We start from the raw sequence: 27,564 nt of genomic DNA on the forward strand, positions 1-27,564 counted from the left end.
GAAATGGTCAGATAACAACCATACACCCATCTCTGTTCATGTTCTTGCCATGCTGTAAAAGAAAAACATATGCGAAATTTTCCACATACCTTATTTGATGTCTGGAATCCGTACAAGAAAGACTTCCGTGTAATTTTGTTGAATATTTAATGGTGATAAAGTAAACACTCCACTCCTCCACAGAAATCATACAGATTTTAAACACTACTATTCACACACATATATAAAAAAATTATTTTATATTCACACGAATATTAAATCGAAGTGACCGGTCGATAAAAAAAATAATGATTATTATTTTTTTATGAAAATTTGGCCATTATATATTTCTGTTCATAGTTCGTGCATGTATTGTTTTGACGTGTTCTTCATTGTCTTCTTCCTTCAGTCCTTTCTCTTCTCACTGAAGTTCGCTCGTCATCCTGGAATCTCCTAGAAGGTATCAGTTGCTGCTACTGGGTGCTGCTCTGGTTGTTTCTCCGCTGCAATGGTGTCTCTCTCTTAGTATCTCTGGATCCATTTGAAGACATCTGGTTCATGCAGTGTTACTGGATAATTATCATCTGAATTGCCTCAAAGTCTCTGAAAATGTTCTGATTCTATGATCCAGTTCCAAAGTTCTCACTACATCGCCCACATATGACGCACTTAAAATTTTACTTTTAAGATTTTATACATATATCACACTGCAAACTACATACGAGAGTTATATGCTAGTATTCATTGTCCTAGCTGCAGATTCAAAACTCAGTCTCTGCTTTATTTAAAAAAATATTCAAACTCTCCTCTTTTTACGTAACATCTCGTCTCGTAACATGTGTTGCCCGTAAAGCATACACCGAGATTACGTTAAGTTCTGAGACAGACTTACTACAGTTGATATTTCAGACCGAGACGAAAGAAAGAAAAAAAAACTCAATCTCGAGTAACGTCGCAATTCTCTATTAAAATGTGCCTATCTCACAAAACAGACCATTGTCACGATGAGTCTTGCACTAACTATTACAGAGGATGACCTCTGTATATCGTGTCTTAACACCAACTAACTCGCTCCTTCCCTGTCAAACAGTTTTCTTTCAGAGGAAAGAACATGATTTTGAAAGGCTCGCTCCTGACCTACCCAAAATTCAATGTATAGTCCCTTTTCGCGGACCCTAATGGTTTTGTCGCCAAAATGTCTGGGTAGTACACTTTCATGTAATCTTTCATTTATTCTTAGATTATTATTGCTTGTCATCTGTATTGAGTTTGACCACTGGATAGAGGAAATACTAAGCTTTAAAACGGTGTATCATACACTTTGTTATTCAAATGTTAAATACTTGTTTTCGTATTGTTTTCCCCGGCGTCACTGTACATTTTCTTTGTAAACAATCTTCCTTGCCGAACCAGTCCATGTGCTTTTGTTTACCTCGCCAGAGTACTCTAGCGGTGATCTCTCGCAACCTCCACATACACATTTGTTCTTGGTTTTTCACTTTTTTTTACAATAATTATCATGAATCAACAATATATTCTATATTACATTGTACCTAATATTCCTCTGATTATATTTACATAGGATTCCAGCAGTGACATTCAATTTAGAATTAATAATCAATAAATATACACATATCGGCTGCTATGACATTCACGGTACTGCGTATCGCTGTCGTCTCAATTACAGCAATGCAACACCAAGCACAGTAAAGTAATAAGCTTTTGTTTTAAAGTTAAGGTAACAACGAAAAAATCTTTTCTGACCAAAATTACATCTTATCTTACATTTCTACAATTCTAAATATGTAATAATGCTAAGATATGACTGCATTCATAATTTTCAATGGGGGGAAAACCCACTCGCAGGAAGAGCAGGGGCTCTTCCTTGTCGAAACCGCGCTTTGAAGAAAAAAAATATAGGCTGGTTTTCTGGCGGGATCCAACCCAAGCTTTCGAAGTTTCTAGTGTGAAATCTGGTCACTTGAAGGAAATCTAACACCTTATTGTTCCCAAGAATTCTAACCCATTTGCTAAAATATCTGAGCAAAAATTCACAAAGGTAATGGAATAGGATCTATGTCGCCAGGGCACTATCTGCAGCAACATTAGCAACTCTGCTCACTTCTACCTAACTAAGTTAGAAGTATGATTTAAATATATGACCTAGATAAAATTTCTCTCATACCACAATTCTTCTTTAACCTTAGATAGCAATCCTGGGTGCATGTACACAGCTTTTAACTGCTACGGAACATTTTCTTCTTTCTTTCTTTCTTTTTTTTTAAACTCAGTGGAGCTTTTCCAAGTTAGGTTTTCTTTCCTACATATATTTTTATATTCCAAATAAAAATGTTTAATTCACCTATTTTATATACTAATTAACCTAACATTATATATATATATATATATATATATATATATATATATATATATATATATATATATATTCCTAAAAGTATATATATATATATATATATATATATTGCATAATTCCAAGAATAAGTGAAAAGAAAAACTTCTATCCTAAACTAACTTATATACTCTTAATTAACATATAGATATATAAATTATTCTAATATTATGCAAAAATTTCGGTTGAAATTAACATAAAAATTTTAAATAGAAAATAGCTATATGTGTGCCTCCTATACAGTTTTGCTGCTTTCCGCATCTACTGATTCTGATAAAGGAGGCGGAAGGTCGTGAAGTACTTTAGTAGGCGGTATCTGAGAAGCACTGGTGTTGGAAGCTTCCTCTATTGCCGACACACTTGTTAACGAACACTGGTCATTGACATCAGGCACCATGGGCGGATCTCCTATATCTTCGGGGGACGCACTAGTTATCGAATCCTGTATCCCGGTATCCGTGGGTCGATCCATGGAAGTAGGCACATTCAGCACAGGAAACTCATTGAGGTCCTGTAGCGATGGAGCACTGTGGGCAATGGGTAATGAGTCAGATAAGGCCGTTGTTAATGTACTGTTACCAGGTTGAAAGCTCTGATCGGCTGAGTAACGAGGAGTTTGAGGAAGAGTTTTTCCAGATAACTGGGACATATTGAGCGTCAGAGGAGTAGTACTCAAATGTTTGGAGCGCTGTAGACGTCGGGGACAAGAATTAAACGTGTGATCGACCTGGTGGCACGCGATAACACTTGTTCGATAACCTTGGATGAGTAATTTCGAGGGAATATGCTTCTTGAGTTCCATATGCACTATGCGTACGCCATTAAACACAGGAAAGCGGTACTTCTGGGACCACTGCTCATTTTCTATCTTTTTCACACTTCCGTAATTACTGAGGGCAGAATTGAGAAAACTAACATCTAGTTCAAGGGGGAGATCTGTGATACGTACACGTGTAAGAGTATCTGAAGCATTTTGCACTGAAACAAGGCTCCGCGAGCCATCTTGATGCAAAAAGGGAAGTTCACTAGGTGTATTGACGAGAAATTGTTCAAATTTTTCCGGAGAACTAAATTTCAAGAACACGCAATATTCCTCACTGTTTAATTGAATACCATCAATCTGATCCAAATTCACATGTACCTGTTCATCCAGCCAAACATGGATATCCAAAGCAGTTGGGCGTATATGTCGTGTACTTTTATCGAATGCAAGTTTCACTGTGTTCTGACGTAAACCACGAAACATGATGCACACCAAATAAAAAAAAAAAATACTTTTCAAACAATAACTAGATACTCTACAAGTATCAAAGCTGTTCACTATAGGAAGATAGCACTAATAACAGTCACTTGAAATAGCACTTAGCTAGCCGCACTTAACTGGCGACTCGGTAGTCACAACGAGCAGGAGCAAACGTCCGCACTCCTTCACGTCTACCGGTGAACTCCGTCAAATCAAAGGATAATATTGAAATATTGAACATAATATTTTGTTCTCAGCTGTGGATTTTAGATTTGCAATTCATATAATGTTCCCTTCTAATGGAATTTGAGAGAGAAGTAGTTGCCAAAGATTTATTTAAAGAAATGTTCTCAGTCCTCTGATGAAAATAGGAACACACTTAAAAAAAAAAAAAAAAAAAACCAACAAAAAACGAATACTCCCTTCAGGGTTTGTACACAAACTTCCAATTGATAGACTAGTGACCCAAACCGCTCGACCAGTTCGTATGTCTTTAGTGAGTCTCTTTTGACTTTTGGGTAAAGTAGTTTCCTGCTTCACACTTCTTTTTGTTTATGTCGATACGACTATAAGTTTGTGGTGAATATTTGGCAGTTACAGGTCTTGCAATGCATAAAAGTCTTTTTCGTATAAATTGTGTTCAATTTTGCGTCCTAATAACTTATATACAACAGGTTGAATCTGTGAAATGATTGGGGTTAGAGTGATCGTAAATGTTTTCGTAGTTAGGAGCCTGGATATGGAAACCCGCTTAACGTGAGGAGTTACTTTTGAGAAATTTGGTACATAAATAACCAAAAAGAAACTATTTGTGTGGTGGGAAGCACAACTACCCACAAAATTTAGGATCAAATGAACAGGAAATGTTATTATTTTTGCACTTCACACAGTATTAGGCGAGAACCTTAATTCGTTTGATTTAGCTCAATCATAAATTTTAGGAATTGTGTACAACAATAACCTACTAACAATACCAATACTTCATAAAAATGATATCACAATGACTTTTGACATTGAATGTTGTTCTAGTTCTCCTATGGCAAGAACATATAATCAAACACTTGCTTTCCATCTACCGATTAATATTTGCACAAAAAAGGTAGGATAAGCTATGAAGTTTTCTACAAGCAGAAAATTCGGGTTAAAAAATAAACTGGTAAGTGCTGCTTTCCATCGTGCACTTCGCAAAATATTTAAGTGGTAAGCCTTCCTTCCCACCGTGCCTCAAAGAGTTAAGAGAAATAACAGAGCAATTCTTACAAAAATTGAACTGCTTTTACTTTATAATAAGAAACCTAACTGCCGATCTTGATTTTATTGTTATTATGTATCTTCAGTATATCTTAACATTATAATCTTTTATTCAAAGAACCAATCTTTTATGTTGAAATATGACAATAAGTGACCAAGGTGTTTTGCATGCCGGATGGTCAATTTTAAGCAAAGTTGACTCATTGTTTTAAATGGTAGTTAAATGAAACTTTAATATACATAGTTCTGTTAATTGTATATTACGAAATTGACTGTCTATTATTTTAATTTTGTTTTATAAATAAGCTTAACCTTATATTTGAATACATTAATCTTCTGACAGGAACTTTTCTGCTAAGTCAACAACTCTAATATTCATTCTATACTATAAGTTTTATGGTCTGTTTAAAATATTTATATAATGGTTTCAACATAGTGCTGTATTTTTACCTATGAGCTGTTTAAAGCACTTGAAGTAAAATAATAATAATAATAATAATAATTATTATTATTATTATTATTATTATTATTATTATTATTATTATTATTATTATTATTATTATTATTATTATTATTAGAGTGACATTTACATTCAGCGATTTGCATGAACTCATAGGCACAGCACGTTTGAGAAGCTGATTGCTCCATTAAACAGTGGTCAACTAGAAAACACACCTCCAGTTGCGATTCTACCATATAGTCACCAGATCACAAATCTTTTAAAATTATTGTAGTGTCTGCAACGATTCGTGAAGTCTGGGCTCTATATAATCACAAAACTGTTTTCCCGCACATATGATACAGCAGAAAGTTTTGGTATCATTCATAGAGCTGCCTTCCGAACGCACACGTGAGAAAAAATAAAACAGCAGAAGTACATCAACAATGTTGCCAAACTTTCAAGACATTGTGAACGACTGAGAAAAATAGAAGTATTTTTAAAAATGTGGCACGAATGGTAAAATTTATTCGAATTAAATAGTAACAATAATATCAAAAATATAAAACAATGACAATAATAACAATAATTATTAACAAAACTGAACTTAGAACAGGAGTCCGACAACACTGTACCCTTTGTAACATGAGGCTGCTCTATTTAAGAATTGCCCCACTGTTACTGGTCAAGAATGGAAATCTAATTTTAAACATCCCCCACAGTTAATTTCAATTAACTGCTTTTACGGATAGTTGAAGCAATCTAGTAATAAGATAAATTTAATAATTATACTAACAGCTAGATCTAATAAGGCGATCTGGGATAAAAGAAATTCCGATTTCCAGAAACCTATTCAATAAATACATATTAGTACTGTGCTATAAGTAACTAATTAGTAATGGGATACATTTAATCACTTCTATTACCGTTTAGCGAAAAACAGATTTGCCTTACATTTCAATTTCAATCCTCAAGTTACATAAATCATAAACATTAATTTCCGCAATTGAAAAATGCAATAGTTTTTCAACTCACCAGATATTTTATAAGAATACAACCTCTTGGTATCCAACAACTTCAACAACATTTATTGTTATATTATTCTTATCAGATATTAGCTTTAACACATTATAGGTACTTTATACTGCTTTCGACCGGTCACATACTAGTTTCTAACTGTCGCCTGTAATTGAAGATTCGAATTACGACAGCAATAATTCCCAAGGTCGCCACTATTGGCGCTACAAGCTTTATAACTGTAGCGGCCAAAGCTGATACGAATACAAGTTCACTAATCAAAATTCTCTCTTCCAAATGGAATCATAATTACAAAAGTAAATATCTGAGAACAAATATCGGCGCCCCTGACCAAAAATAAATTTATTTATTTTAACTTATTGCTATGAATTATAGGATCAGCGTATGTCACGTTCTCAATATTAGTAAGAGTTAATCTACCAACAATCACCAATAGACCCTAATTCCTACACACAATCATACGTCTAAGTCACCACCAACATAAGAAAATTTAAACTAAATAACAAAAATTCTCCCAAAATTCATTTATACGCTCACTCATACTACCCATACATACTTCCACCTAAGCGCCTCAATCTACTTCAGAATTAGTCTACTGGGTCATAAGTCTATGATCCTATAATTTGCAAGCAATTTACCAAGCTTATTTCAATCATAATTGACCAATAAATAAATGAAAGATTTTTTTAAAAAATCAAGTACCCAAAATTTGATGCTAGAGCAAATAACCAGATAATATAAGCAAGAAATTGAAAATTTAACACTTACATATGCCATCAAGTACAAAATACAATGATTACTTGTAATTAATTGTCGAATTCAAGGAAAGTTTCCATATATCAATTCTTACTGCGATGGGTAAGAAATCGAACCCAGAGAGATGTGAGAATTATAGAACTATTAGTTTCATATCTCATGCAGCAAAAGTTGTGCTTCGAATACTGAAGAGATGGTTGGAAGAACAAATTAAAAAATTGAGGAGGATTTAATTCGGGTTCAGGATATCTAAGGGCACAAGAGATACAATTGGATTATTAAAAGTAATCGGTGAAAGGTTTATAGAAAAAGAAAAGAAGTGTGTATTGGATTTATTGATCTAGAAAAGGCTTTTGACCGCGTAAACTTGGAATTATTGTTGAGAATTCTAAATAAGGTTGAGTTGGAATGGAAAAATCGAAAACTTATAAGGAACTTGTATATGAACCAAAGTGTTGGAATAGGGGAGAAAATGACAAAGGAGAGTACAAGTTCGACCGGGTTACTGTCTCTCGTCAACATAACTTAATATTTATCTAGAAGAGATAATAAAAAATAGCTTACATAATGAGGACGCGCTTTTCGGTACGAGGTAGAATGATTAGGTGTGGTAGAATGATTATACCTATGTATATACTTTTTGCAGATGATATGGCATTTGTTGCGGAATCGGAAATGAATATTAATAATATATCAGTAAACTTTACGAAGGGCTGTAAAGAATACGAGATGTAAATGCAGAAATACCAGAGCCATGGTGATTAAAATATAGAACTAAGAGGGGAAGAAAATATAACAGATGACTAGCTTCCGGCACCTAGGTAGTATTATTAGTGATGATTTGAGGTGTAAACTGAAATTAAATCAAGGATGGGGATGGCAAAAGAAGCCTTTTGGTCCAAGAAAAGTTTATTTTATTGTGCCTTGAATAAAGAATTGAGAAAGAGACTCATAAAATATTTCATTTAAAGTACTGTGTATTATGGGGGAGAGACATGGCCATTACGCAAAAATAGTGAAAAACAGCTGGAATGTTTCGAAATGTGAATGTAGAGAAAGGAGAGATTTAGCTGGGTGGAGCTTGAAATGAATACGAGGGTGTTTAAAATGGGGAAGGAAGCAACAATTTTAGATGTTGTTGAGATGAAGATAAACTGATTGGAATGTTGGCTAAGAAGAAACTGTGTCATGAAGGACTTTCTAGAGGGTATACTGGCACGAAAAAGGAAGGAGAAGGAGGTTACAATTGAAGGACGATATTAAAACAGAAAGATTGTACATAAAAACGAAGAAGTTAGCTGAAGAGCGTAGGGCATGGAATCTTCTCAGTCGCAGTAAGTCGCAGACCTGGCAATAATGGCTGAATATCTATGATGATGGTGTATTGATAACACCCAATACTGACAGCTTATTCTAGCGAAAATCCACCGGATCTTTGTTCAGTTCCGAGTGAAATACTACTCAATGAAAAATATAGTATTACTGTGACCGAAGATACTGAGCATAACAATTTAAAAGAAACGTCTAAAATAAGTGCAGCTTATCAGATTAATATGGCATTAGACCACCTTTCTTCCTCAGAACATCTCTGATGCGACGTGGAGTAGTCAGAGAAGTTGGAAGTGTAAATAAGTAGAATATTACACCATTTAGCTGCAATACAACATTCAGTTCCGTGAGAAAGAATAAAGGCAAAAATCTGCGACGAATATGTGTGCAAAACGGACCAAAGTTGTTCCATTATGTTCCGTTCCGATTATTAGACAGGCTAGAAAAGGTGTTCAACTACATCCCGACTTCCTCAAATCACGCCTTAAAAACTCCAGCTGTCTGAATGGGTGCATCATCATCCTGGATTGTGGCGTTTTTGCCCAAAAGCAGCGTGTAAGCCATAGAATGCATTTGGTCCCCCATAATATCGACCTTTCAGGGAAGGTTTACTTCCGATTACTGTTCCTCATTGTCAATGTAGTTTTGCCGTGAGGTTTGTAGACCGTCATCACCTTGAACACTGTCTCTCGCGACACAACATACTTGCCATTCACCACGCTCACGTCACGTAATCGAGCGCTAAAAATGTCTCCTTGGAAACCGGAGAGGTCGATCATTTTAGACCATCATGGTCTGTTCGTTCACTTGACGCTTTAATTCTACTGTTCTTCACGTAATATGGAGTTTTCCATAATAGTACATTATCGCCAACATTACTGCCTTGCGATCCCCGCCTAACTGTTGCCAATCCAGATATTTAACGTATTTCCAACTTTAGGTGTTTCCATTAAATTGATTAGGTTTTGTATGTTAAATGAACAAATGATTAGTCAGAAACATCTGAGTGAATATTAAAATGAAATCTACAATCATCCTATTACTCAATCTTGCGAACTTACTCATAACTGAAAATGATGCCTGTACAGTAAGGGACACTTCTGAATGTTACACTTGCCGTAAATTTCCATGTGGGTGTAGCATCCAGAAGTGCCCCGTACTGTACATACAACTTATCTTCACATGACAGTGATCAGTACTTTCATACATCGATGGTTCGGAAGATTCTCCGTCATAGTTTATTTACTTATTTAACAATTTCTAGATTTAACCTAGGAAATCAATCAACATCAGCATGGGAATGCCAGCAGGTAGAAGGGAGTTTCTATGACATATTTTTAAAGGTTGCATAGGATTTTCGCGTAGTACAACTGGGTAAAAAATCTTCAAACATCTCAGGATAGTCAGAGATATGATTTATTAATTGGTGGTGGTAGCAAGCTTCTGTTTGCTGGGTGATCACATTCTGCTCTAGGACTAGGAAGAGGACTAACTAGTTTGTATACTATATTCAGGGATAGTTCAAGAATGAAGTATACAAAGAAAGTGGAGGATAACACAAGTGAAAAGTCGCATCATGTAAGTTGTGCCTCTGAAGAGTAAGGCTGTACTCCACTTGTATGCAGATTGATTATTTCAGGCCGTTAAAAATGTAACCAGTTTAGCGGTGTTGTTCTTTTCACTTACACCTCTGATTGTAAGGAACTGTTTTAACGACTATCAACGAGGCTTTTCTTGGTAAATTTACATTGTTCAATATCGAGTGTTAGTGACGTAGGCACTGAAATTTCTCCATATTTATCTCAAATTATAGAATATTATCAAATTAGAGGTCCTAGATATTTATTTGATATAATAATATGGTATTCCCATATTATTATATGGTATTCACATATTATAATAATATGGTATTCACATATTATTATATTTATTTGATATAATGATATCATGTGGTATTCACATAAATTCGTTTCCTATAATCCTTGGTACACACAGTATGTAGGTATATTTTTCTTAGTGAAGAAGCATCTATGTTCTAAAATATTATTTTTTTAGATAGTTTCTTATTACATAAAAGCATTTCACATAAATAAATTAACTTAGAATTACTACTTAGAAAAGTTTACGTTAAAACTTGCATTCAACAAAATTAATGAAATAATTATTTTATTTGCAGGTGCAAATGTTGGTGTAGATTTCCAAATCTCACCGTTTCAAGAAAACGATAGAAACTGGGAGCTTAATGGTTGGTCGTTAAAAAAATTTCTCTACTTAGATATGCCATCAGGTCTGTATATCTAACATTATTTTTAACAACTATTTGTAATTTTAAACAACTGCATTGAAAAAGAACATCCCCCTGTAAACTTTAGATCAGGAACGGTGATGAAATATTCATATGACTAATTTTAATGTGAATATTTTTCCTTTACCCAGTATACAGTATACATCAGATATCAAATATCAAGGACTGTTTCGTACATCTTTCAGATCATCTTTATGAGTAGAGTTACCATGCATGCCTTCTTGATCGGAAGAGTTCTGGTTTCAAGGCTCTTACCCTGGTGTCTCGCCCGTTTACAATTTGTCCCGGTTTGCTGGGTTAATAATATTATCGCACTTTTTTGTTTGTTCTACCTTCAATACAGTTTATAAAATGTTATTTTTAAAATTACATACAGTACAACCCCTCAAATCCGAACCCCGGAAATCCGAAAACCCGGCAAATCCGAACACGTTCTCAGGGAAAAAAAAATTAAATACAACTGGAAAATGAAAAAAACATAGATTTAATCACACAAATTTAGTTTTTTTAAAAGATTTTAACATATTTAGACTTAATGCTTATTCAAAACGTTATAAAATACAGTTAAGTTTAGATAAAATAGGAAATAGTTTACGTTTACTTACGTATTTCAAAAATCCAAAACAATGAAATCATTTTAGGTTAACTGGATTACAATTCACACGAAAAATAACAACACAAGATTAAACAAACACTGATTCTTCACTTATCTTCAGTTATCTTTAACTGTCGAAGATTAGAAAATCTTCCCGCGGAGGCAATTCCAAGCCAGCGTCGCATGAACATCACGTCGTTTGGAGTGGCTGGCGGGTGTTGTTCCAATCACTATGGACATGAGTGTACACCCGCCAGTCAAGGTCACTGCCCTTTCGACCACTGGGCCACCCTGTTTAACCTCAGTCGTTGTTTTACCGCCAATTCAGTGACGAGATAAGTACGTAATATTATTTCCCGGGTAATCCGAACCCCCCGAAATCCGAACAGGCTTCAGCCCCAATTAGTTCGGATTTGAGGGGTTGTACTGTACTTCTATTTTAACATACTTATTTTAAATATTAGGAAAACGTGTCACATCATGGCACATAGCTCATTTATAAGTTTTGAATCTAAGTAGCAAGATATTTTTCTAACCATCTTAACTGAAACATCAACAGAAATGAAATGAAAGTGGCTCTTTTGCTTATTAAAAATATTTTCTACCGATAGAAGGAGCATAAGTAAACCTTCTATCGAAGTGTCGCGGTTTCGAATACCAGAAACATGGTAACTCTACTTATAAGACTAAATTTTTAGAAAGGTGTACAATACTGTGAAAGGGGAAAATTGTACTAATCAATGCCAAAATAAATGTAAGGTATACATGTAGGACAAAGTTTAAAGAGAGTATTTGACATTCAAAATGTTCAAAATAATTCCCATATATCACAAAATAATATAGAACCATATATAATGGTTCTATATAATTATAGTTTCAATTTACTTTGGTCAACGCTGAATCTAATAAAATTCATTGAAGAAAAGCGTTCTCTTGGAGTTATACGAAACATGTTATGAAATATATTCCAGGACTTTCCTGTCATGAAATTATTATTGACAATACCTGCAGTATCTCAATATTTGTGTCTAAATATTGCTTTACACATATGCATACGAAGCAAAATATGAACATTTTATTACAAACTTCGTGATTAAGATACTTCTCTCGTAAATCCACCAGGCAAGACGGAGAGTTTTCAATACTTTTTTTTATTTATTACATCGAAAATTATTAGGTGCAGAATGTTGAAATTAGTGCAAATATTTTAAATATTCTTCTTTGTTTCTAAGCTGTAGATAAGAAGGCATTTTGCGAAATATAGCCTCTAACGGGAAAGGGAAACATTGAATATTTTGTCATTATTTAGAATATATCGGAAATAGCCAAAGAACGGTGAAAATTTGGACAAATATTCTTGTTGAGCCCTAGGCTATCGGTAAGGTGGTATTTTGTCCAATTCAACTTCTAAAGAGGTAAGGGGCACTTGAATGTTTCTTTTTTTTTTAATTCAATAGATCTCAGAAACTATTAGGCATGGAACGTTAAAATTTATTACACATATTTCTTTTAGGCTCTAGACTGTAAGTAAGAGGATATTTTGCAAATGTAATATATTTTGTGTACAGAATATGAACATCTAATGCAAGAAATCGATTTAGCTAAGTTTTGAAGCTTCGAAAGAACATTAACTGGAAAGTCACTTGGAAGAGATTAAATGAGAGTTTAAGAAACACCGCTGAAATCAAACGTGTATCATCAAACATTTTGAAGCCAGAAAAAAATAACGTATTTCTTTGAAGTATTTAGCATAAACCTTATTCCTCACGTGCTAAGAACGATATTTTACAAGTCCTTTCTATATCATCAAAAATGATAATACTTCGCTCTACACACACATAACTCAACTTCTGGTATATATATATATATATATATATATATATATATATATATATATATATATATATATGTTGTTGAGCAATGATGATCTCAAGAGGTATCGTATTAATGTATTCTTCCTGTCTTTTCTCTTTGTTTATTTCTTCGAACATTTTCTCATTTTAAGTGCATTTTATACATTTTCATATTCCATTGGATCTGCACTTTCCTTGAACTTTTAAAACTATTTTATTCATGTATTCTTGACGGGTTTTCAAAGATTCATGCGCGCTACATTTTGAAATCCAATAGATTTCCGAGTATCATGGTCTATTACTCCAAAAACACATTTTCCAAGTATTTCCAAAAGTGGCGTATTTAGGAGGCTTCCGGGCTTAATCCCCCGAAACTTTATTTATTGTATTAAAGTAAATGAAATATCTTGCAGAATTTTCACATTTCCAGGAATAAAGTTAGCAAAGCCCCCTCGAAACAAAATCGTAAATATGCCATTGATTTCCAGCAAATACATGGACCACAGTATGTACTACAAAATTTTGATAATCATTTTTGTATTAAATTACTAATGATATCTTCTACATTTATACGATTACCTGTATTACAACCGGTATTTAATTTTGCATTCCTCTTTGTAATTATTTCTTTTTTTTTCCAAATGTAGTCCATTTTGTTCCAGTGAACGAACATCCTCTTTTGTTGTTACAGGCTGAAATTTTGCAACAATGGCAAAATGTTCTATCAAATATGGTCCTAATTGAATATTTAAATAAAGTTCAGTGAGTGCTACACCATCACTCCCATTAGTAGTGTAATTCAAAATCAGGATATTTGTGTTACATTCAAAATTAGGATAAGGCTAATTACTATGCGTACTTCTGTACATTATTCTAGGAATTTTGCAAATTTCGTCGCACAAGCTCTCAATAGTTGCAATTCTTGCATGATCCGGAGATATGTAATGTGTGATTACTTATATCTATCTATCTATCTATCTATCTATCTATCTATATATATATATATATATATATATATATATATATATATATATATATATATATATATATATATATATATATATATATATATCTACCTACGTATTTACCTACCTACTTACCTTAATTTTTAAGTTGTGGAGTGTTCTCTGTGATCAAATTTTAAACCATCCCTAAATGTAAGAAATAGTTATCTACTAAACATTTTAATATAGGACCTGTAGCACGTCTGTATACGCTACCAAATAACGTAATGAACTACCATACCGAAAATAGGTTTCTCCATTTCTTCCCCTTGACAATATGGACGACAATGAATCTATTTCTTATACTCTTACGTCTCCTGCATCCAAACTTTTTAATTATTAACTTTTTTATTATACAACCTCCTGTTCAAAATTCGAAGCAAAATTTTTGCTACATGAGATATGAGACTTATAGTTCTATAATCCTCACATATCTTTGGGTTCGATTTCTTAACAATCAGTACTATGATCATTTTCAGGAAGTCTCTTGTTTCATATATTTCATTACAGAGCCGTAACAATTCCTTCTTGCCATTGTTTAACATATTCTTAATGAATTCGATTGGTATAATATTTATTCCGGTTGCCTTTCCATTCCTAATCTCGGATATAGCTCTTTTAAACTCATGCTTAAAAATACTAAACCCTTTATCATTGTCGCGTACTTCGTTTTCTACTTCAACATCTAGGCCACACGGTCATCACTACTCTCATATACCGGTAAGTCCTGAACATGTTGTTTCCATCTTCCTAAGACTTCACTCTCTCGGTGACTTCCTTCCCATTCTTATTTTCTACCGCTATCGTAATACCTCCTTGTTTACCCCGAAGTTCCGTAGATTTCAACTTCTTGTGCATTTCCTCATATTCCCCCATTCTTTCTAATTCTTGTCCTCGATTTGTCCTCTTGTCTATGTCCTCGATTTTCTTTTATAAGACTCTTCCCTTCCTCTGTCTGTTTCCCGTCGTAACTTGTTGTTTAACTTCCTTTTCATTTTTCTGCCCTCTTCTGTATCAATCTGTATCCACGTCTTCCTTTACCTCATTTTTTGCAACATCTGTTTTGTAACCCGTGGTTTCTTGGCCTTTTTTGTGTTCGCAGAAACCTACTACTTCTTTTATGGGCTGCTGTATACAAACTTTAATATGCTCCCAACGTCTGTTACTATCTGCACCTATCCTTTCCTCGTTTAAGTATTTTTCTTCGAATTATTCAACAAAAAATTTCTTACTTTCTCGCTGTTCAACTTTTCAGTATTCAACATCTGGTTGCTTACGTTTCTTTTGCCTACATTTTTCAGTTGAATATCCATTTTGGTCATCACAAGGTTATGGAATTCTGATATACTCATAAATGTACACGTACACAATTTAAACATTACAACTTAAAATATAAGTTGGAGTTTTATACAAAAGAATGAAGTCAGTTTGAAGTCCTTTTTAGTTTCGAAAGAGGGCAATGTACTTCTAGAAGTTCACGGTCCTTGCTTCTGGTCCACACAATTCCTCAATTACCATCTTAACGCAGTGCTCCATGGATTATGTAGACACTTCAGACAGCCTGGAACTTCAACAGGGGTGACGCATTTTTGCAACATGGAATGTTTTACAGCGGGTGTTTCTAGTTGATCAAAGATTTAGTTAGATCAATTTAATTGATCAATGCAGTATTTTTGACATGAGAAATAAGAACACGAAGAAAGACAATTCCGGCGTTGGATTGAAAGTAAAAAGAATTAAAACGCTAAGCGATCCCACTTTTGGAGCACATAATACTCATCTGATTCGATGTTACCAACTTACGAAGACCTGTCTAAATATTTTTTTACTTTTTTTATTAAAGAAGTATTTTGATACTTGCAGAGCCCACTGTCGCTCATATTTCAAACGACGTAGCTACGAAGTTGGAAAAGATGTGGCATTGATTCTCCATCCTATAGTTACTCACACACGAATTCTTTAACTGACTCAAAGTTATCATGACAAATATAAAAACATTAAGAAAGCTATTAACAAGAAAGATGCTTGAAAGGTGCTATTTCTAATGCTTTCAATAATAAACTACACTTATTTTTAGTCAAAGCTCGTAGACAACTTTCCAATATCGCTTGTTGTAAATGCAATTTCAGTTCATGTAATTGTGATAAATCTTGCAGTCTCTCAAAAGAGCAACTTTTCATTTTACTTCAGTGTGGAGAGCAAAAAAGGCTTACAGGAAGCCTTGATGTAGAAACCACAATGAAGCTCAAACAGAAGGAAGAACGAAAAGCAAAGGAGGAATTAAGAACGAAGAGGAAGGTCGAAATTAATGTCGATGAAGAAGGTGGTGAGGAAACAGCTTTAACGAATCTTTAACAGAAGTACTGGCGAAACTAATCCGGAATTTAGTTTTATCAGTGTTAAACCGAGTACTTCACGAACAACGGACAGTGTAATTAACTTTTCAAAGACGTGTATAATTGTTACGGTGTGTGAAACAGAGCAATGGCGGCTTTAGGGTCAGCAGTATTGGAAGACACCGGCTAAATTTCCGCTACAACAACATGGAAGATCAGCGATCCAAGCAAAAGTGAAACGAAAACGTAACGAAGCAAGAGAACATCTTCAAATTTGGCAACACTGGGACCTTAAATGTGAAGCTTTACGAGACCTGTATTTTGATTGACAGAAGAATAGCACATTGTTCCTGGAACAATCGATGATTGGTGGTTATAAAAAAAATGAAAAGCAGCTTTATTGGTTATGCTAACTGATAATATTCCGTCCGAACGATCGAACTCGGAAGGATTCGCAAACGGTATTGTTGAATTCTTTGCCGCAAATACAATCGATAAAAGTGAGTTGTGCGATATCAGATGTGACGGTATACTGAAGCAAATACAGGAAGCAAAGGCGGCGTAATTTTGCCTTTTGACATTCCTCAATAGACCATTCATGGAAACGAAATGCCACTTCGCCATTTAATGGACTACCTAGATAAACCAGCATCTGGTTCAGGAGTAGTCGTTGATATATTGGCAAAAGTTTACAGGTTGCGAGTCACTGCCACTAATGACTCATGCAGCCATTGATCGTAGTATCCAGAACATGCCAGCTTCCCAGATGATTTAAATACAGACCAGAACTTATGCTGGAAAAGTTTGTGGCCGTTTTAGCGACAACAACCTGATACGCCTTTCTGAAGCGGCACTTAGTATACTGTATCAATTCAGATGGCTCACAACAGCTAATCAAATTTTGCACTCGTGTATCGGCACAGACTATCCGTAAGAAAATTTAGAAACGTTTGTTTCATTCAATATTAAAGTCTGGCAGTGTGGACATGTGATCGTAATGGAGACTCCTATAATATTGTCATTATTTGAGGACATGCTACAAAAGAGTATGGTCATCAGAGATATACCAAATTTGCTTCAGGAATTCCACCTCACCATTGTTTGGAAGTGGCGTCTCGAGAGTGCGGCTTTCAATGCAGGGAACAGATGAAAGGACGATGGTCTAGATCGGGTTGTAGGCAGGGTGATCCAATCTTTCCCATCCGAAGCGATGAATCTGATCTTGTGTGAGCTTATTGTGTGTGGTTTTGCTTTGTCGTCCGAAAGCACAACACCTTCAATGAAGAGTCCTGGTCTCTTTCGTCTTCACGGATTTGAGTTTAGTGAGAATGTCACAGTAGCGTGCCGCATTGATGGTCTCTTCCTGTAGGAAATCAAGGATAATCACACCTTTCGCGTCCCAGAACATTGTGGTCATAACCTTTCCTGAGAAAGGTGACACTTTGAATTTTTTTCTCACTGGGAACTGGGATGCTTCTACGTCACTGAGGCGGCCGTGGTTACTGGGATAAAGTGGAGCACACATATCTCATCGTTTCTGATGATTCTGAACAGAAACTCATTTCCCTTTACAGCATCAAGTGATCGAGGCTGATTCCCATTCTTGCACTCTTGTGGTAAATGTTGACAGTTGCTATTTAGTCTGAACGATATTTTTTCTATGAAACAAGACTTCCTTTGGTGTGTATGACGACACTATGTAACTATTTCATTGTTGTTGTTCCTTTCAGAAATGTCCGAAATTTTTCTATTAACCGTTATGTTTCCTTATTTTGTAATTTCATTTACAAAAAGAAGTATTTTTCCTAGGACGGATTCAAACCTTCGATATTTGGTGTTAATTGTTTTGTTTCTTTGCCACCTTACCACTCGTTAGAAATACTGATTAATCATACATTCCTCAGTTTTACTTGATTTGCCTAATTTCACTTTTTCAGAATTTTCTACACAGGACGACAGGGACACGAACACAGAAATATCGAAGACAGTTAACATTCCAATGACTCTCCAACTGAAAATCAAACCCGGCACCTCACACCAAAGGCACACGACACTAGATCAGTGAGAAGGGTACCATTGGACTATTTTTTTCACTTGATGTTATCAGCGACGCAACTAGGCTAGTTGTCGCCCGGGACAAGAACTCGCCTTAGCCCCTCCCCCTGACTAACCAAATCAGAATGCTCCCCGACTACATCTGATATTGGTATCACACAGTAATCCTCCTATTCCATCTTTCTTCAAGTGGTAAAGCTTGATTTCAAAATTAGAGTACATAATTTTTTTTTTTTTTTTTTTTTTTTAGCACAAGTTGAAACACCAAACTAATTAGTATTTGGTTGCCAAATAATTTGAGAGTAGCATGCTTAACGTATTCTTATAGTCTTATCATAATAACTGTAAATCAGAATGTTTTTGGAATTATATCGGGATGTGCATGTGTGTAGAATCAATCAACAGTCTATTGCTTTAGAACATAATACTTAATTAAGAAAAACAGTCAAGCTGGTGTCTCGAGTATTATATCCGGACATTTTCCAAATCTCTTAAACCGATGTAAGTTAAATGAAAACAGAAAAATCTGGAAATAAAATTTAACTTTGTGTACTCTTTTGGCAGCAAAGGCTTTTACAATGTCCTCAAAAGATAGCTTTGAAGCTAACGTATGCTCTATGGATATGATCCTAAGGATGGGAAGTCGTTTTTGTCTTGTTAAGTTTCTGAGATAGCTTTTATGATCTTTAGTTTGCTAAAACTCCTTTCCTTGCCCTGTAGTGAAAAGGGAAGGTTTGTGGCCCTCAATTCGGCGCCCGGGGCACAAATCCCGTTTGCCCCGTACCTCAGTTATCTCACTGGATGCTATGGCTAATTTGCTTGTTTATAGAAGACAGTTACTGAAGTTTGGTATTCACGTATTTCAATACATTTTCATTTATTGCTACATATATCTAAACGTTTAAATACAAATATTGTGATACTGCAGCTAATATGTATAATAATTTTATGCCAGAGAAACACTGTATAAGGTTTGATAGTACGTTTTGTACGTAGGTCTGAGGATAGGGTTGTTCTTGGGAATAAAGTTCAGAGGTTCAGTGTTGAGTATTCGATTTTCTCTCTACGAAATTCTTGTAACACTGTTGGTAGTGGAAGAAAATCAGTCGATATGTAAGTCTTTGGCTTATAATTAAATTATTTTATGCTATTATTGAACACATATGTTGGAAACAGATGTGTCAGTACTGTTTCTTTTTATCGAGAGAGACAGAGAGATAATATAATTATTTTTGGACTTATGTGATATTAGGAGTTATTTTTAAGTGTTTATTTATTCGTTTCAGATGAGTATATAGAAAAATTAAAATTTACTTTGAAGCCAAGTAATAATGAAATCATGTTTAAAGTGAAACTGACTGATGGTGATGGGACATTATTTATATGCTTTTTCACCGACAAGAAAGTAGCATGGGACTCCACATACTGCATTGTTCTCTACATTCCTTCTACAAGATCTAATTACGTATCATGCATCAATATTAATTTGATAGCATGCAACTCAAAAGATTATAATGATGCAGGGAATAATTTTCACTTTTTTCGTGAACCGAGTAGCAGTTATAATTTAAATTTAGAGGGAGAAAGAATGTGCTATTACAAGAGTAATGAGAAAATTTCACTGTTGGTAAGTTATAATATAGCTAAAACTTTTATTTACTTTCTAAGTTGAGGAGCTTGCTTTATAAACACTACTTAAGTCTCTCCCTCTTTTTTAAATTTTACTTTAGAGACGAAAAACTGGTATTGCTATAGTTCCTCCGTTAATGGAACATGGTTTTTCGGTATATGTTAAGTATAGTTATTTACCAAAAAGTAGTAAAGCGTAAAAAATATTGATTTGGAAAACAGAAATACCATAAGAGCCGAAACCCGCTAAAAATTACTTTAAATGGTGTTTGGAAACGAGCTTCTCAATTCATGTATACCATAACGCAAGTATTATTGGAATTTATTGTTGAAGCTGTATTATGTAGAATATCTAATATCTAGTCTATTTTGGTATTATAACTCTGAGTGCCTATTCATGTGCCATTATATGGGAGAATGAATACGGTAGCTAATGACGTTGAAATATGAAATTATAATTTCAGTATTTTGTGATTTTGAAACGGGAGCAATTGGAGATTTTCACCCCCTACAGATTAGTATACTACTGGCAGATAACCCAGTCGCTTTGAAATGCTGTCGTGTGGTTACACATTTGTCAATGTGATCTTTGTTAATGTTGTTCACTGCAGTTGATGGTCCACCACACTGAAATCACTACTGTAAAACTATACCCAATACTGGATATTGCTGTTGTACATTGTCTCATCGTCATATACAAGAAGCAATATATAGTCGAATGGATGTGGCCGAGTAACTACCGGATAGAGAAATTCAATGGCCGATAGTTGGTGAGTGCGGCTGTCTATTTCCTTCTCCCTTGTGGTCGTGTCTGTAAATAGAGGAAGAAAATTTGTTACACAACTTCGGCATAAAAGACACAAGTACGAGAACAGAAAATTTCATGGTCTTAGTAAGACTATTAAAAAAGTTATGGCCCATTGTGCAGAGCTTTTAGAACGCCTTTTCTATATAGCGTAGTATGTAACAGATATGTATTACTTATATCACAAATTATAACATCCATTTGTAGCATATTTAGTCTTTAGCGAAGCCAGAATTCATAACGTGTTACATTTGTTTAAAAAAATGTGAAAATGTCGGTTTCTTAGAGGGTCACACTAGGTACATTTTCTTCTATAGTTGGTGCCAATGAAATGTTCTCTTTGATGTATGATGGAAAACTCACCTCAGGAATACAACCCAGAGATAAACTAAAGTCACCCTTATAACGCTAGAAACTATGCACATATCCAGGAAAACATTATGGGGCAGCCAGACAATAAGAGTCATATGAAAGTGCACCAAAGAGAACACAGAAGAATTGCAAGTGATTTTCTTTATGATTTCAAACTGGACTATTCAGAGTAGGGATGATCATTCTGAACAACAAAACATTAAGACTAAACTTGGGAGGGGAATGGCAAACGAACTTACCATTTGCATTTTGTAAAATTGTGTTCCGGTGGCAGCGTTCCAAAGTGAGATCTGTGGACATTGACCAATATTGTTCCAATGAGCTTGTCAGGAACATCGTAGAAACGGACTCACACAAAAGTATTCGTGTCATCGCAGATAAGTTAGGCATACATACAGTTCGGCGGCTCCTAGAATCGGACAGGTGAAAACGTTGGACTTGTAAGTGCTACATAGGTTGATGTATGCTAACAAGAATTGCGGTATGGAGGTGCGCAGATCTCTGAGAGTAAGGAAAAAAGGGGAAAGTTTCATGATAAATGGATTTACTACGACTATCATAAACGGTCCGGACAATAACTGATTAAAGTCCATGACACTTTCCAAAAGCCCTACATGATATTAATTATCGGGTGATTATGTTCGGGTTGATTTATCATGTCTTTCTTCTAGAAAATGAAAATATCACTGCGGATCGTTACAGTGCTGAACATGATGAAATAGCTCAGAAAAATTGCCTGCAAGCATCCAGAAATTGTCAAAAAATGGTGTCCTGTTGTTTGACAGTGTACACGAAAATGGCGCTTAAAGAACGTTTCAGGCTCCCTACGAATTGCAGTATAAAACCCTTTCTCATCTACCATACTCTCTGGCATTCCGAGCACTTCTTGGGAGGGAAGACTTTCCTTGATGATCGGGCGGTGCAACGTGTATTCTTCACATCAAAGACGCCAGATTTTTTAAGCCACGGAACCTAATTTTTGGTTTAGCGATGAGAAAAATGTTTATTTACAGACGAGAACCACACACTTTTATCATTGTAGTTTATGATTAGCTAAGTATTGTAATTTTTACTTTTATGACCTTTGAGAATTAGCTTTCAAAAGCTTTTATTATTAAAATAAATGCCGTAAACCTATCTGTAATGTATTTTTAAAATGTCAATGAATACTCCAGATGTTCATATCTCAAGACCTGAGCCTTTGTGATGAACTCTGCAGTGAACGACCATAGATGTTGAATGATGAGACCCTAAAATCAGCGATACTGGTGCACAGCAGTCAAACGTGTGGTAAACTTGTCCAGCATTTCCAGATTTCCAATGAAAAGTCAGATTTTACCTTCACTGCAAAGCGAAGATGCGGAAGTTGTGCAAGTATGTCCCATACATTGTCGTTAGCCAACAATGAACAACGAGTGACAGCTTATTTGTCGTTGCTGTCTCGGCACCGCAACAAACCCATATTTGGTTCAATCCTTACGAGTGACGAGAAATGGGCTCTACAGCATGACACTCCCAGGTATAACAGACATTGGTTGTCACTGCCTCACACCTTAAAGACTACGTCTGGACCCATGTGAGATCACGCTCTTTGTCTGGTAGATTACGGTGGACTACGAGCTCCTACTACCAGGCTACTCCATCACTGTAGTTCTGTACTCACAGACAAGTTGCACAAGTACAACATGCATTGCTTCAGAAGAATCTAGCATTGGATAATCGCAAGGGTATGCTGTACCTCTCCAACAATACGCGAGCAAACATGACAAAGACGATTAAGAATACATTTCAGGAAATTGTTTGGGAAAGACTGTGCCGTCTACCACACTCGCTGGAATACTACCATCAGATTACCACCTGAACAATCACCTCCGTGAGAAATCTTTCTACAAAGAGGCAAATCTATTACATGCAGTCACGGAATTCTTTGCATCCAAGTTTCCTGAGTTTTATCGCCACAGTATTGCGCAGCTGCAGGAACGTTGGCAGGTGTTTCTGGATTGTAGATGGAGATTACATTGAGACCAAATGCTGAGTAGTATGTACTGTGTGTGTGTGTGTTTCTTGGATCACGAATGGCGACAACTTTTTCAGTTACTTTGTAACTGCTGATAGCAACGAATTCACGAATCAACTTGTGACGAATATTGCCAAAAAAACTCGTTCCAAAAACTTCGTTCAATTAATAAGGAATATAGAAAATTTTTGGCCACAGACAGACGAAAATATTATTATGACGCATTGCTTCTTCACATTAAAATAAATTATTCTAAGAAAATGTGCGAACAAACTACAAAATGGCTTTATCTTAAAATCTCAATATAATTTACAGTTACTTCTATCTTTATTTACACGTTTTTCTTTAGTTTGAGCACAATGGAATAATTTCGGGATGAAACTTATTACATATCGATGGAGTCGCTGTTACTCACTAGAGGCTCAGCAAATAATAACTTATTTTCTTCTGAATGAATTAACGAAGCACCATAGTAAATACAGCCAGGGGCGGATCCAGGACGGACTTCTGAAGGGGGCGGTGGGTTGGTTTTATTTATATATATAAAATTAGAAAGTTTCCTCTTTTGGGGGGCGATAGCCCCGATCGCCTCCCTGGATCCGCCACTGCACAGAGCTTGTGTGAGATGCTATCTCACTAGAAGTGACTTCCGCATAATATTAATATCTGAAGAATACATGAAGAAAACAATAATAGTCCATTTTCATAATATGATTGCTTTTCCACTTCATTAGGGACTCATTCTTTTTCCTATGTATGCAATTTTTCTATTATTATTTTTAGTGGACTGACAGCTCTTTTTTGCGTGTTTTGATATGTAACAATGTAGTACTAGCTCCCTAGAACAACCTTATATCATAATCTAAAATTGGACCCAAAAATGAATGTTGATCGTTACCCTTTCTATCCTTCATATGCGCAGGTTGAAACTTGAATATACTTCTTTCGTTTTAGGGAGAACTGAAATTTGTTAGAGGCATCAACTATGTGCATGTAAAATCTTCTGGTGTCTACGTCTATAACGACATAGCAAATAGTTCAGTTTTGAGTAGGAGTACATTATCATACCTAAGCAATATGAGATATTATACTGTAACTCAATATGGTTTGAAAGCCTTATTTATGGATAAAAGTAAGTACAACTCACTAAAGTAAAAATACGATACGTATTTGGATAGTAGTACAGGATTACAAATGTCTAGAAAAAGAACTACAATGTAAGTTTTTTCGTTAAAAATCACTAATTTCACATTTATCAAAATATCATACTATTTTACAGCTTGTGTGTTCCAATTTATTTATTACTTATATGTATGTCTGGACATTATCGTCATCTATGACCTTTTTCTCTTCTATATTATTGATATACAAAATGCGTCTGAAAATGTCGCTGAGTGAGTCCATATGCTGAAAATCGCGCTGATTAGACTAAGGTTGAGACGAGCTTAGTTCTTCTCAAATTATTTAGCTCTTCTCAATAAACTTTTACTACTTAGTAGTCTTTCTTTATAATTCTTCTAGTATATTTGTCATTTTGTCTAAAATCCTAGTAGTGTATGATTTTTGTATAAATACGTTTTGCGTTTCGTTAACGCAAAAGAACTGTTCTTCTTTCTTTTATGTGAAGGTTATAGGGTTTATTTGAAATAGTCTGTGAAAACGTAGTAAATGTTGACAATGCTCACACCATCTGTTGATGGTTACAAAAGTATCAGAGAGGTGCAGGGAGTACTGCACTTCCTCTAGAACAAAGTTCTAGAACTCTCTAGATGTTCATACTTCCTAGTCGTTTATGTTTCTTTAATTAAGATTTCTTTTACTAACAATGTTTAGTTATTGGGATTATTGCTACGAAAAGTACTAGTTATCTAATTAATATATATTAATATTTTTGTTAGAACGATATTAACATTTTAAATAATTAAGCGAAAAAGAATTTCGTTGTCGTTCCTGAAGGAAGAGAGACGATGCGCGAAGGAGGGCAGTAGAAGAAGAAGAGAAAAAAGAGCGGAATGAGGGAAGGCAAGGCAAGGCAGTGATATCTGTTTCACTACCATGTAATGGGCGGAGAAGGGTAATAGGTCAATTTTCTGGACCTCACCCTAAGGACGTCATGAAATTTCCAAAAGTCTATAGACGCAATCAAGAACGTAATCAGAGACTGTAAGCCTGTTTGCAGTTGCATGATGAATAGCAGAGTTTACGCTCAGTGATCGTTAAAGTCAGGAATTTTCTAAAGTCTAGATTGAGAAGAAAGTGGCACATACATTACAGTATAATTTACGAAATGGAACTTTCTCTGTCATAACTTCGTTACAGGCCTAATAGTGAGTCAGTGATAGAACAAGCATGTATTCTTCGTCTTTTCACGTTCGCTTTGTACAGGGGCAGTACGTAAAGCTAATAATGTGTAATCAGTAAAGTCTCACGTCTTTGCACAGATGTAGCGTCAGTTAGCTCGCTAGCTCTTCTTCGCTCTTCATCGTTCCAACGCTAATATGATTTTCATACGTCTTGCCTTAAATGATAAAATGGGTTGGCGCACTATAGTAATATTTTCTAAATATTGTTCTATTAAGTTCTATAATGTTTATGTCTCAGAAGTATTGTCCTTATATTTATCTTTATGACTGATTATATATATATATAGGGACTCAAAGTAAAGTTCCTATGTCATATTACACGTTACACCTTCCAGTTTAAATACAAGGACTTCGAAGGTCGCTGTGTCTGATATCCATGTCTGAACTTTGTTCCTATGGATATAGACATAGCTATACATTTGGAAGTAATGAATTACATATGTCTCGATGTCCCTTTCTTATGTTGTTTACATGTTAGATCTCAACGAGCCGAAATTCTCACGTATCAGTCCCACTAGGCTGAAATATATCTGAGTTAATGGTCTTTCTTAGGCACTCGTTTCATGAGGTAATATTATTTCTTTTCTAGTCTTTTGAAGTAACTATGTACCGCCTCCTCCGTCGCCAGGTCAGTGTGTTGGCAGTTTCGCTGTTATTAATAACTTCTTAGTATATTTTTGATTATTGCATTACTATAAGCTGAGAAGGTGAGGAATAAAATAGAAGGGTCTAAATAGAAGGGTCTATCTATTAAAAGTTATTTAGATATGCTGGTCTAACTGGAAACGACTACGATGTGAAGTTATTATGGTTAGTTTTCCGTAGTGTTGTTATATAAATAAATGTATATATATTGATGGGAATAAAGATAGGAATGTTGAGAAATAATGTAAGAAGAATTGCTTCCTATTATGATTCGACCAGTTTTCAGAGTAGTCCTAGCTTGTAAACCGACCCCTCTATTGTTAGGCTACATATGCCACTGCTGAAGTGTTGTGAAGAATTTATACCTCGGCTAAATGCGATTTGCATAGTTCTCATTTTGGTTATAAGATAAGGCCTGAAATTGATAAGTTAATGGTCATAGGAGGAAGGCGAAGACAAAATAGCAAACAAAGTATCCTGATTAGTGTTGATTAACATCTAAATCATAGCTGATGAGTCCACTTACAACACGGAGGAACGGATCGTAATGAGCACGTGTGCTCACGAACGACCCAATACAAGAAAATCAAAGAGAGATATTCAGCATGATTTCACTGTAAGGTTTCAGAAATTTTCTCCTCCAGAACTTAACTTTACGGTGGGAGAAAAAGCTCTTTGCAACTTGTTGCATAAAACATAAGCCTCACACAGAACGACACCCAACACGTCTGGAAACGTGTGTGGAGCCTGCAGCGTCTGTCGAAGGTTTGCCAAAAATGTCCCTTCGTAAGCGGTCACAGGAATTGGATATACCATACTCGATATTACAAACACATATGAAGAAAGATTTGCAGTCAAAGGCATTTAACGTTCCTTTAGAAACGAATTCAGTGATAGTGACGTGTCGAAACGTCAGCAGGTTTGTGGGAGGATGTCCGATGTCTTTACAACCCTTTCGCAGCGCAAAAGCCACAAATGTTTATTTTGGGAGTAAAGAAAATCCACATTTTTATAACGAATTTGAACACAACTTACCACATGTCATGATCCGGCCGGCAATGTCTGCAACTCACTTGCTAGATCCATATTTTTCTGATGGTGCTGTGAATCACATTGTGTATCTCACCATGTTACGTGATT

The 27,564-nt window shown here is 35.2% G+C and overlaps 1 protein-coding gene across 1 annotated transcript in view; it reads left to right on the plus strand.

Moving 5' to 3' along the window:
- Positions 1-27,564, plus strand: part of LOC145673196 (uncharacterized) — a 401,214-nt gene that overhangs the window by 157,643 nt on the left and 216,007 nt on the right. The window contains exons 5-7 of the mRNA XM_081742667.1: positions 10,622-10,732; positions 19,880-20,220; positions 24,371-24,548. Coding sequence (XP_081598793.1) covers positions 10,622-10,732; positions 19,880-20,220; positions 24,371-24,548 — 630 coding nt within the window. The remainder of the gene's footprint in view (positions 1-10,621; positions 10,733-19,879; positions 20,221-24,370; positions 24,549-27,564) is intronic.

This window comes from Thermobia domestica, chromosome 16 (assembly GCF_964235325.1).
Source record: "Thermobia domestica chromosome 16, izTheDome1.hap1.1, whole genome shotgun sequence".
Taxonomy (NCBI): Eukaryota; Metazoa; Arthropoda; class Insecta; order Zygentoma; family Lepismatidae; genus Thermobia; species Thermobia domestica.